Source organism: Hyla sarda, chromosome 1 (genome assembly GCF_029499605.1).
Source record: "Hyla sarda isolate aHylSar1 chromosome 1, aHylSar1.hap1, whole genome shotgun sequence".
Taxonomy (NCBI): Eukaryota; Metazoa; Chordata; class Amphibia; order Anura; family Hylidae; genus Hyla; species Hyla sarda.
In genome coordinates, this window is record NC_079189.1 from 69,160,344 (window position 1) to 69,173,240 (window position 12,897).

General features: G+C 42.0%; 1 protein-coding gene across 3 annotated transcripts in view; it reads right to left on the reverse strand.

Moving 5' to 3' along the window:
* ADGRA3 (adhesion G protein-coupled receptor A3) overlaps positions 1-12,897 on the reverse strand; it is an 83,115-nt gene that overhangs the window by 37,594 nt on the left and 32,624 nt on the right. The window contains exons 3-5 of one of the 3 annotated variants that reach the window (XM_056555533.1): positions 6,161-6,232; positions 4,775-4,846; positions 685-756 (exon numbers count right to left, since the gene is read on the reverse strand). In XM_056555533.1, the coding sequence (XP_056411508.1) occupies positions 685-756; positions 4,775-4,846; positions 6,161-6,232 (216 nt within the window). Of the gene's footprint in view, positions 1-684; positions 757-991; positions 1,134-1,506; positions 1,545-4,774; positions 4,847-6,160; positions 6,233-12,897 lie in introns of those variants that run through there. The other 2 variants (XM_056555549.1, XM_056555539.1) reach the window with 2 other exon arrangements.

The window sequence follows — 12,897 nt, forward strand, 5'->3', positions numbered from 1 at the left end:
CGAGCCGTGACAAATGGAATTACTGTATTACAAGTTCGTGACAAATGGAATTACTGTAACTTTGCTCATGTCTAAGCAGCATCAACAAAATTATTTAGAGATGAGCGAACTTACAGCAAATTCGATTTGTCACGAACTTCTCGGCTCGGCAGTTGATGACTTATCCTGTATAAATTAGTTCAGCTTTCCGGTGCTCCGGTGGGCTGGAAAAGGTGGATACAGTCCTAGGAGACTCTTTCCTAGGAATGTATCCACCTTTTCCAGCCCACCGGAGCACCTGAAAGCTGAACTAATTTCTGCAGGATAAGTCATCAACTGCCGAGCCGAGAAGTTCGTGACAAATCGAATTTACTGTAAGTTCGCTCATCTCTAAAATTATTATTAAGAATACTAATAATAATACTACTATTATAATAATATATTTACAAAATATAAAAAATGTAATACTATAATAATAATATATTATTAATAATATTATATTTATAATAATTGTTGTAATTACAATTTATATTAACAACAACAATTATTATAAATATAATAATTAATATTTAAAAATATATATATCCATTTTTTTTTTTTTTGGGAGTTGTAGTTTTGCAACAGCTGGAGGCCCACTGGTTGGGAAACACTGCTGACGACCTATCAGCAGAACACAGGCTGCTTTATAATATCCAGGATACTTACAGAGACTTTAAGGCAACCAGGTTAGCAAAAGTTCCTTGTGGCAGTGAAGAAAACAAATTCCCAGAGAGATTCCTAGAAAGAGGAAAAAAAAATAAATATATATATATATATATAACATTTCATTAGACAATGTGCAGTTACATCCTCAGGTTACAGCTTAGTCATTTACTACAATAAAGGCGTCGCACGGAGAACAGTCACTGGATATGTATAGTTTACGGGGATTTGTGGGTGAATCAGAGGACTAATGGAGGATGGCACATGAGTAACACCTAACCTAATGATGGTAAGAAAACAAACTACTCACCAAATACCGTAATTACTAACGTAGCAGCCTGTAATTATACCGCCAGCTACAAGATACCTGTATACAGGAGGCACAGCTTCCCTTTACCTACAAGGCTGGGCACTGGAAAAACACAAGGAGATTTATCAAAACCTGGCCAGAGGAAAAGTTGCTGAGTTGTCCATAGCAACCAATCAGATTGTTTCTTTCACTTTCGAAAAGGCCTCTGAAAAATGAAAGTAGAAATCTGATTGGTTGCTATGGGCAACTCAGCAACTTTTCCTCTGGACAGGTTTTGATAAATCTCCCCCACGTGTCTTGTTGGCACAATCAATCATGCCACTGTCTACCCCAGTGTTTTCCAACAAGTGTGCCTCCAGCTGTTGCAAAACTACAACTATGTCTGGTCTACCCTGTCCAGGGCTTGTGGACATAAGTGCCAAGTTTTCCCTGGGTTAAAGGAGTACTCCGGCGCGCACTTTTTCACTTTTATCCCGTCCGGGCTGCAAAATAAAAGAAAACACACTTTCTCTTACCTGCCAACGAGCCCCCGGTGCTCCGGTACAGGCCCTCGGTCCCCGGGCTGTATTCTTCTTACTTCCTGTTAGCCCGGCACGTCACACGGAGCTTCAGCCTATCACTGGCTGAGGCGGGACATCGCTGCGGTCGGTGATAGGCTGAAGCTCCGTGTGACGTGCTGGGCTAACAGGAAGTAAGAAGACTACAGCCCGGGGACCGAACACCTGTACCGGAGCACCGGGGGCTCGTTGGCAGGTAAGAGAAAGTGTGTTTCCTTTTATTTTGCAGCCCGGACGGGATAAAAGGAAAAAAGTGCGCGCCGGAGTACTCCTTTAACTAAACTCATCTCTAGAGATGAGCGAACTTACAGTAAATTCGATTCGTCACAAACTTCTCGGCTCGGCAGTTGATGACTTATCCTGCATAAATTAGTTCAGCTTTCAGGTGCTCCCGTGGGAAAAGGTGGATACATTCCTAGGAAAGAGTCTTCTAGGTCTGTATCCACCTTTTCCAGCTCAAGGGAGCACCTGAAAGCTGAACTAATTTATGCAGGATAAGTCATCAACTGAACGTACCCTAAATCCCTAGATAAATCTCCCCCCATAATCTCTTACAAAACTTGGCCATTTTATATTACAGTAGTAAAAGCATGATATGCATCAAACAGGGTGTCTACTGTCTACAATTCTATAGGTAGTGTTATAGCAAAAATTTAAAAAAAAATAAAAATAAATAAAAAAAGTTAAATGATGTGGATTCAAAATCAGAAGAAAAGATGGGATCATCACGAGGACGATTGAACCCGTTCCTCTGTACCACACCATTAGCACTTTGTATAATCATTCCACATTTGGTAAAACCCTGTTGTTGTGAATGCATTCTTTCTACAATACTGTCAAGATCACGTGACATATAACATTTTACAAAGGCTAAAATAGGAGAAAACTGGTGCTGTGGGCAAAGTAAAAGCACACGGCGTCTGTACAGTCAGCGACAGGAAGCGAGTTACAGTTTTATTACTTTTTCAAGAATTTGTAAAACCGGCTTTTATTATAAATACAGGGGGCATGTAGAGAAGCGATCTCAAACTGTGGCCCTCCAAATATTGAAAAACATCAACTCTCAGCATGCCCAGACAGCCATAGGCTGCAGCCAACGGCTGTCCGGGCATGCTGCAAGTTGAAGTTTGCAACAGCTGGAGTGCCACAGTTTGAGACCACTGCTGTAGAGAAAACAGTATCTCTCCTCACGGACATTAGCATCCACTGCGAAGGGGAATGGCTTACTCATTACCTGGTGCTGATCCTGCCATAAATCCTGCTTTTCATCCTTTTATGGCTCTGAATTACCTTGTTTATGCTGCTCATACTGCATGCAGTTCACTGAGGAGGAGGGGGTGTTGTCTTGCTTGTTCTAACAATCTAAAGTGGGAACTTGCTCCCTTACTCATCAGAGCTGACAATGGTTTGCTTTGTGAAGCTTGTTCTGCACACACTTCCTGTATTTTGGTGGAGACACACAGGCAATGGTTGCAGGGACAAGACTGTGTTCTGGACAGCGGTATGAAGAATGGGGCATTTTTTTCACCCATAAATATACATATTTTTTAACCAATGCATATTACAAATATACATATAATGTTATCTACATTATCTAAAGTTTTAGCGATTGACCGTGATGATTATTAACACTTTTTATTTTTATTTTGGGTGTCACAGAGACATTTCAAAAGTTTTAATCGCTTGGAGTCTCAGTGCCGAGACCCCCCCCCCCCCCCCCCCCCGATCAGGAGAACTAGAGGGAAGAAGCATGGACTCAAGCAGTTCACTCCCAGTGGATTTTGTCTAGCTTCACCAGAAGGCCCCATAGACTTATAAAGGGCTTGTGTAGTAAAGCTGGACAGAGAGATTGCTGCGAGCCGAGAAGTGAAGAGCACGCATCTTTTTTTTCTTATAAGACAGGATCACGTTAACCGTATATATTTATTTTGCAGTACAAAAATGTCTCTGGTAGGACAAAACGTCCTTCGGCTGGTATCTCCCATAGCAAATGTCTAATAATCCATGTTTCATGCAGTACCATGACTAGAGTAAGCATATTTGGCGCTCTGCCTAGAAAACATCACAGCTTAGGAATGATTCATAACCACACTGGAAACCCTGATTTCCCTTTTAGGCTAGCCATATATAGTACTAGATTTAGATCCACTGAACTTTAGCAGTACATCCTTACAAGAGGCCAAGCCTGGGATGAGATGGTCCCTTTAATGCATATCAGCGTAACGAGAAAGGAAAGCTGGATGACAACTGAAAATAAACTTTTGGTGGTCTCGTTGCTTGCCATTTATCTTTCCAGACAACAGATTAGAGACATTAGTAAGAAATACCATATTTTTATAAAGTATCACTGAGTGCCGCACTCATATATATTTTTAGAGTTAAAGGGGTACTCCACTCCTAGACATCTTATCCCCTATCCAAAGGATAGGGAATAAGATGTCTGATCGCAGGGGTCCTGCCGCTGGTTCCCCCCACGATCTCTGCGTAGCACCCGGCGTTTATTTAGAACTCTGGGTGCGGGTCGTGATGTCACGGCTACGCCCCTTGTGATGTCCCACCACGCCCCCTCAATGCAAGTCTATGGGAGGGGGCGTGGCGGCTGCCATGCCCCCTCCCATGGACTTGCATTGAGGGGGCATGGTGTGACGTTGCACGACCCCCTGCCGCCTGGACAAGCCTGTCTGATGGACAAGCCTGTCTGATGGACAAGCCTGTCTGATGGACAAGCCTGTCTGATGGACAAGCCTGTCTGATGGACAAGCCTGTCTGATGGACAAGCCTGTCTGTCTTTGAGCAGCATTGGTCTCCCGATATCAAGCCCTGTAATAGACCTGGTAGAACCGCGCTAATTTCGGGCTGTCTGATGCAACCCTGATATTTGCCAAAACCTTATAAAATGAATCAGCAGTCAATACATTTAGTCTTGTATAAGTCGTTCTGAGTGTTCCTATTTTCCGGAGAATATGAGACAGCCCAGAGTCTCATTTTAGACTTCTCTGGTGATAGAGATCACATGGAAAGTGGAATGACCCTTACAACCCTAAATGAATAGACAGCCAATCCAATAGGTTTAAGTTGGCAAATTATTATTGTAGATTGGCTCAACTCTAGCAAGGTGTCATCACTTGTATTCATTATGGGAGAAAACATCAGATGTCCTCTTATTCTACCCAACAACTTTATCACAAATCACTGTCCAACTTTATTACACATAAAATATACTTACAATCTAACTAGGTTGGGGAGTCCCTTAAATATATCTGCATTAAGGCATCCAATCCTATTATTGGCTAGATCTCTAAAAGAAAAGGAGAATCAATTATTACTTTGTTATAACATCTACATATATAACTTTATACATTCTTATGTCATTTGTGGATTTTACAATATTATTGCTGTATGGCGTTTCTTCCTTAAAGGAGAACTCCAGCTACAATTAACTTACGCCGATGATGCTGTACTCAGGTCTTTTCCCATAGAAATAAAAGGAGCGTGTGCCGTTTACAGTACGAGCTCCTCGCTGAAAGCAGAGTCCCGTTTTGGAGATCGCAGGATTTCCAGCAATCAGCTACTTATATCCTATCCTGTGGATAGCTGATAAGTTAAGTGTGGCTGGAGTTCTCCTTTAAAGGGGTACTACTGTGCTGACAACTTTATCCCCTATCTAAAGGATAGGGGATAAGTTGTCTGATCGCGCGGGGTCCCACCGATGGGGACCCCGCGATCTCGCACGCAGCACCCCGCTCTTATCAGGCCCCGGGTCTGATGACTGCCGATCACGGGGCCGGAGTATCGTGACGTCACGATCACCGGCCCAGTCATCAGACCCGGAGTGGATGTTCACTCCGGGGCCCGATGAGAGCGGGGTGCTGTGTGCGAGATTGCGGGGGTCCCCAGCGGCGGGACCCTGCACGATCAGGCAACTTATCCCCGATCCTTTAGATAGGGGATAAGTTGTCAGCACGGTAGAACCCCTTTAAGGGTGTGTTCACGCATTCAGGTTTTATAATTACATTTTTAAAGTCTTTCCTATATGCTTCTCCACCATATATAACTAGGCTTTGTAGTTAATTACTTCAATTAAATATATGATTGTGTGAATATACTCTTAGGGCTTATGAAGACTAAATCCTACCACTCCATGCAACCTTGCGTCGATAACTTCCTACTGTACTTTTGTATGCCTCAAATACACACATTTTATCTATCAAAGTATGGCGTGGTTGGGGGCAGTAATATTTCCGTATTGATTGGTGCTCCCCCAGCATAGCAGGGCTGCAGAGTCTCAAACACCATGTTATTAATAGATGGTGCTATTTTTCCTAGGAAATGTGGCTCCTATTAATGCTGTGTAAAATCTGCACAAACAAATATAGAATTTGCTTATTATATACACACATATATATATATATATATATATATATACACACACACACACACACACACACACACACACTTACACATACACACTTACACATACATACACTTACACATACATACATACATACATACACTACACACATATAGATATACACATGCACACATACTAATATGACAAAAATAAAAACAAGGAAATATGTGCATTTCTTTATGGTATAGCAAAATAACATACAGCCGCTTAAGAGATGAAAGTCCCCAAAAGGCACCAGGTTCTAATGTGCTGATAAAGTTATTCCGAAGATCTCTGTAAATAGATGAGAAAGCAGATTAGACAGTGGTATTTCTACTATATGGATTTCCCTTTAACAAATAACAAAAAAATGTAAAGTAAAAGGCAAAAATACAAGACTTATAATCACATAACATGTATTAAACAGTTGAGGCACTTCATCTCCTCTGTAGAAAAAATAAACAATGAATGTGTCATTTCTAATAATCCACATACTCAGAAAATGTATTGCTATGATTGTTCTCTTAAATGGGCACTGTCAGATACAAAACCTTTTGATATGTTGTAAAGCATGTATAACCAATAGGTTTTGCAATTGCTTTCACTAGAAAATGTTCAGTATGTCATACTGATAAAGCCAGTCAAACAACTGCCCCCCCTGCCTGCTTGGACACATACTAGTCCTGCTGTGTCCATGAGTCATCACCTACATCATGGACACACTTCCTTGATTGACAGCTGTGAGCGCAGGGCTCATAGCTGGAGGAAAAATCCTCCCACTGTCATCTTGTGTCCCGCTACTGTCAGTGAGGACAAGCTGGGAGTTGTAGTTTTGCTAATGCTAGGGGAGATGTGAGCAGATCACATTCTGAGGGAGGGGGCGGAGACCTGCACAGTGAGGCCACGCCCCCTCCCTTTGAGAGGAATTCAGACTAGTGAGCTAAATTGAAAGTGTAATAAAAAAATAAATAAAAGGTGCTATGAGCATTGAACTGAACTTGTGTTATTGTCTATGTATTCTTTCACATAGCTGACTGTAAAGTTAAATGTGACCGTTTTAAAGAGAACGTGCAATAAACCCAATATACTGGATTACAGTGGGGGTGAACAGCTTTACACAGAGGGGTCACTAACCTAAATCCGTTTAGTATGTGCAGAATTCTGGCACTAAATCTTCAGCTGCATTGCACTCCAGCATGCAATGGAGGCAGGGAGCCGGGTCACCCAGCTCCGCTGCCTCCTCCATATTCTCCATCCATCTGACATGCATCTCCAATTTGAAAGCTAATGTTGGAATGGTGTTCCATTCTCTCCGCCTGCATTATGAGACGTCCTGCTTTGTCTCTTTAACAGCCGTTTCCTGCATGAGACCCAGCGCTGTAGAATAGCATCATTCTGTGTCTTCTATATATTTGCACATATCACAGAGCAGTCTCCATCCAGTAGGTCCACAAGCAATGGACATTTTACTTCTATTTCCACAAGAGCCTATTTATAAACTCAAACTTGGACTGAACCTCCAGCTGTACCTGAGACTATTTCCAGCAGAATATTACCAATTCCTATGTGGAAGTTACTTGTCATTCCTTACAGTTATAAATATCCATTGCTGTAGTGGAATGTGTTATATATAGCCCTGCATTACTGTCATGTGTTACTGAATGGTTTGCAGACAGCGGAGGGCCAGACACGTGCACGCCATCCACATAGCTCAGCATTGTAATACCATTCAAGCAGAAAAAAAAAGACAGAACAGTAGAACAGGGAAAAGTCAGAGCCATCATCCTTACACCTATTACCTATATGAGCACCAATACTTTATCATTTAATTAAAAATTCTGCAAACAACCATACAGGGATCTAAAATGACAATACACCAAAAATCCTCAGAAATTATATATATATATATATATATATATATATATATATAGTCCAAAATAAAGCGGCACCTCCGAATTCCTGTTCTGAATGGGTGCCAGCCCTTAGACCTCGGTGCTCCGGTCCATTTTTCAATAGGATAAATGCAGGCAGCACACCAATAATAGTGCTAAATCAAAGTGTTTTATTCCAAGGAACAAGACAACGTTTCGGCGATCTCACACATCACTTGAAAATGGCGGTGTGAGATCACCGAAACGTTGTCTTGTTCCTTGGAATAAAAGCACTTTGATTTAGCACTATTATTGGTGTGCTGCCTGCATTTATCCTATATATATATATATATATATATATATATATATATATATATATATAAATATATATATATATATATATATATAAATATATATATATATATATATATATATATATATATATATATATATAGGAAAACCGACAGCTGGTTCATCCGCACTTAAACAAATACGCAGGGTTATAGTATGGGTGTCCTGGATTAAAATAATGTACCACTCACCTGGATCGCCACCGCAGAGATAGACCTGGTTTTAGCTTCTGTTGCTAATTTGCAAATATAAAATGCCTGCGTCCTATCCCTCTCTTTCCATATACCAGCCTATCTCATGAATACTCAAGGGACCTCCTTCACCCACCTTACACTCACATGGGTGGATAGGAGGTTACAAACATATTTATAAGATGGGTGGGTATATGGGGGGAGAGGGGAAGTAGGTAGGGTTGCAGGGTATGCTGGTCCCGCCTCCATAGCAGCTATTTTTATATTAGTATCAGGGCTTATATCACATCTTCGGTTCTCATTGAGCAACAACATAGTCCCATTCAAGTGAACAGGACCGTTTTACAGGTCCTTCATCCCCGTTTGCTGGTAGTGAATGAAAACACTTGTTTATATCCACAGACTAAAAGCCCCAATACAGAGACAATTCTAGGAGTTTGCTACAGGGTATCCAAGTTTAGATAACCCTCTGTGTGGCTAACTGTATCACAGCTCAGATCTCCTGTCCTGATGTATCCACCTGGAGTGATTGCCTGTGTTCACATCAGGTTTATAGTATCATTTGGTTATATGGTGGACAAATCTCTTAAAGTCTATGGGCATGTTGGCACATACATCACGAGTCTATTCACAAGTACGGTATCCAGTAGTTGATGATTTGAAGCTGTGTTCAATCATTGAGTTTACATTGACATCTACAGCATCAAATCTGCAGCTTCAAATCACGCGCATCATATACGAGCAGGATAATGTACATGTGAATACACCCTGAATCTAATTTTGTAAAGTGATGAGATACCTTTATGATCAGTGTAGGTTCAGCCTTTGGAACCCTCATTATCCTAGGAATGACTGGGCTACAGAGCTGGTCTCATTACCTGCACCGTGTCACCCAGGTAGATAGGGAACAGCGGCATGTCCCTATGCACATGATAGGGCCCGGCTAGAGCCATCATTGTGCAGGGAAAAACTTATAAGATACTAATATGTAAGAGCGTCAATCTATAACATGGTATTGATCCTTCCATAACAAAATGTTATTCAACATTTTTGGACTAGTAAGTTTACCTTCTGATTTTTTTCTGGGTGGGGTTGAAAAGAAGGGTCAACTTGGGGAATGTGGGTACTGCTTCAAACCATATTTGCTGGTCACAAAAAAGTTAGAACAATACTATAGCCACTTGCCCAGAATATCCCAAGGTCATGGCGACATATTCTCCTCTACAATTCAAGTTAGTTAGCCATTTTTGTGGTTATATGTGGATACTCATTTCTTTTCTTAAATACCAGGGGCATAAATTGGGTCAGGCTATAAAATGCACCCATAAAACTAGATGGAAACTTCTTCCGGTTCATATAAATAGGATTATCACATGCTTGACTGAGGAGAAGCACAGAAAGAGCATTGGGTAGAGAAGAAGAAGCCGTCCCAAGATGACCCAGACACATGGGAGCCATGTTACTAGTTCTGTAAATAGCAAAACAACACCAAAAACACAATTCCGTTAGTGTGGAGTAGGGATCGAACGATATGGTTTTTTTTTTAGGGCCGATACCGATAATCTGTGGAGGTTAGGGCCGATAGCCGATAACTTAAACCGATATAAGTTATCGGCTATTTATCCCCCCGCTACACCGCGCCCGCTTTAAATCAATGAACTGCAGCGGCTTTTGCGGTGCCATAGACAGCCGCCGCCACCCGCTTCTCTCCCCCTGCCTGTCCGGGGGTCCTCCTGAGTCCTATCACCGCCACCGCGTCACGTCACTCGTCATTGCGCACAGCGTAACGCAGGACGCAGCAGGAGCCAGAAGTAGCGTGGAGCCCGGGAACAGGTAATTATAAAACCGGGGATGGGGGAGGCAATGGGGCTGGGGCGGTGCAATGGGGGTGCGGCGGGTCGGTGGAGGGGGCAGTCGCGGTGCGGTGGGGGCGGTGCGAGGAATTATCGGATTATCGGCAAGGTAATTGCCGATACCGATAATGCCCAAAATCGTTATTATCGGCCGATAATATCGGCCAAACCGATAATTGGTCGATCCCTAGTGTGGAGGACTAGACTGCGAGTCCGCTCAGTGTTTCCCAATTACAAAACCGTGACTTTTAAATGTTTGTATTTACTACATTCCTAATAAAAGAAATGAAACAGGCGAATAAACTTTAAAAAAAAAAAAACTAACGAACAAACAAAATCACTCTGGGTGGTAAATTAGTATCCAACCCATGGAAAGTGTGTGTGTATATATATATATATATATATATATATATATATATAAAAGTAGAAAGTCTTGTAAAATGTATTGAGTGTTCTTTGACTTGTCCCCTAGAGAGTCCATTTCCTGCAGAGTAAAACACATTGGAAACCACAACCTCCCCCTCCCCCACTAAGCAGGGTTCACTCCGACCAGGCGACTCCTATTCCCACAGCACTTCATACAAAACACATTTCCAAGAGAAAGCATGCAGCACAACTCCAGTCATGCCAATGGTTCTCGTCTGTCACAGAACAGCTATTTAATAGACTGTATCTGGTTATATTACTCTATATATATATATACACACACATATACAATGCCTTCCAAAAGTTTTTAGACCATGAAGGAAATAGATTTAAATTAGAGGGGCAAAGGTTTCTGCAGTAATATCAGGAAGTACAGTGGTCCCTCAACATACGATGGTAATCCGTTCCAAACGTACCATCGTTTGTTGAAACCATCGCATGTTGAGGGATCCGTGCAATGTAAAGTATAGGACAGTGGTCTACAACCTGCGGACCTCCAGATGTTGCAAAACTACAACACCCCGTTGGCTGTCCGGGCATGCTGGGTGTTGTAGTTTTGCAACATCTGGAGGTCCGCAGGTTGTAGACCACTGTTAGAGGAAGTTGTACTCACCTGTCCCCGCCGCTGCGGACCATCACCACTGCCCGGGATGTCGCCAGGTCCCCGAGGTGTCCCAGACGTTCCGACAAGGCCTCTGCTTCCCCGGCATCCGCGCTCTCCGTCGCCGCCATCACGTCGCTACGCACACCGCTCCTATTGGATGAAGGGACGGCGTGCGCAGCGACGTGATGACGACGATGGAGAGCGCCGACGATGCAGGGGATCCCAAAGAGGATGCGCCGGAGCCCCGAGGACAGGTAAGTGATCGTCAGCGGACCACACGGGGCACCGTAAACAGCTATCCGGTGGCAGCTGAAGCAGTCTGCACTGCCGGATAGCCGTTTATGCGATGGCCCCGACATACAAAAGCATCGTATGTTGATGCTGCCTTCAACATGCAATAGTCTCTGAGAGGCCATCGTATGTTGAAATGATCGTATGTCGGGGCCATCGTAGGTTGAGGGGTCACTGTATTACTTTACTGAGAGAGTAGTGGATGCATGGAATAGCCTTCCTGCAGAAGTGGTCGCTGCAAATACAGTGAAGGAATTTAAACATGCATGGGATAAGCATAAGGCTATCCTTCATATAAGATATGGATAAGCATAAGGCTATCCTTCATATAAGATATGGATAAGCATAAGGCTATCCTTCATTTAAGATATGGATAAGCATAAGGCTATCCTTCATATAAGATATGGATAAGCATAAGGCTATCCTTCATATAAGATATGGATAAGCATAAGGCTATCCTTCATATAAGATATGGATAGGCATAAGGCTATCCTTCATATAAGATAGAGATAGGTATAAGGCTGTCCTTCATATAAGATAGAAATAAGCATAAGGCTATCCTTCATATAAGATATGGATAAGCATAAGGCTATCCTTCATATAAGATATGGATAAGCATAAGGCTATCCTCCATATAAGATAGGGATAAGCATAAGGCTATCCTTCATATAAGATATGGATAAGCATAAGGCTATCCTTCATATAAGATATGGATAAGCATAAGGCTATCCTTCATATAAGATAGAAATAAGCATTAGGCTATCCTTCATATAAGATATGGATAAGCATAAGGCTATCCTTCATATAAGATAGAGACAGGTATAAGGCTATCCTTCATATAAGATAGAAATAAGCATAAGGCTATCCTTCATATAAGATAGGACCAGGGACTATTGATAGGATTCAGATTATTGGGCAGACTAGATGGGCCAAATGGTTCTTATCTGCCAACACGTTTTATGTTTCTATTTCCCCTTTTCCACAGTTTGTTATGGACTTGTTTAAATAAATAATCATATATTTTTTAATAGTATTGATAATAAATATATTATATATAATTTATGATAATAATAAAAAATTATATATATTATATACAGTGATCCCTCAACTTACAATGGCCTCAACGTACAATAGTTTCAACATACAATGGTCTTTTCTGGACCATCGTAAGTTGAAACCAGACTAAACATACAATGCTACAGACAGTCCAGATCTGTTAAATGTGTCAATGGCTGGAAGAACCGACCAATCAGAATGGGCATTCACTGGTAAAACCCCTGTATTCCTGAAGTGTATGCACTGAATGGTGTCTGTTAGCGCCCCCTACAGTACAGGGAGGTATTACATGTTCTGCACGCTTTACCTGTGCCAG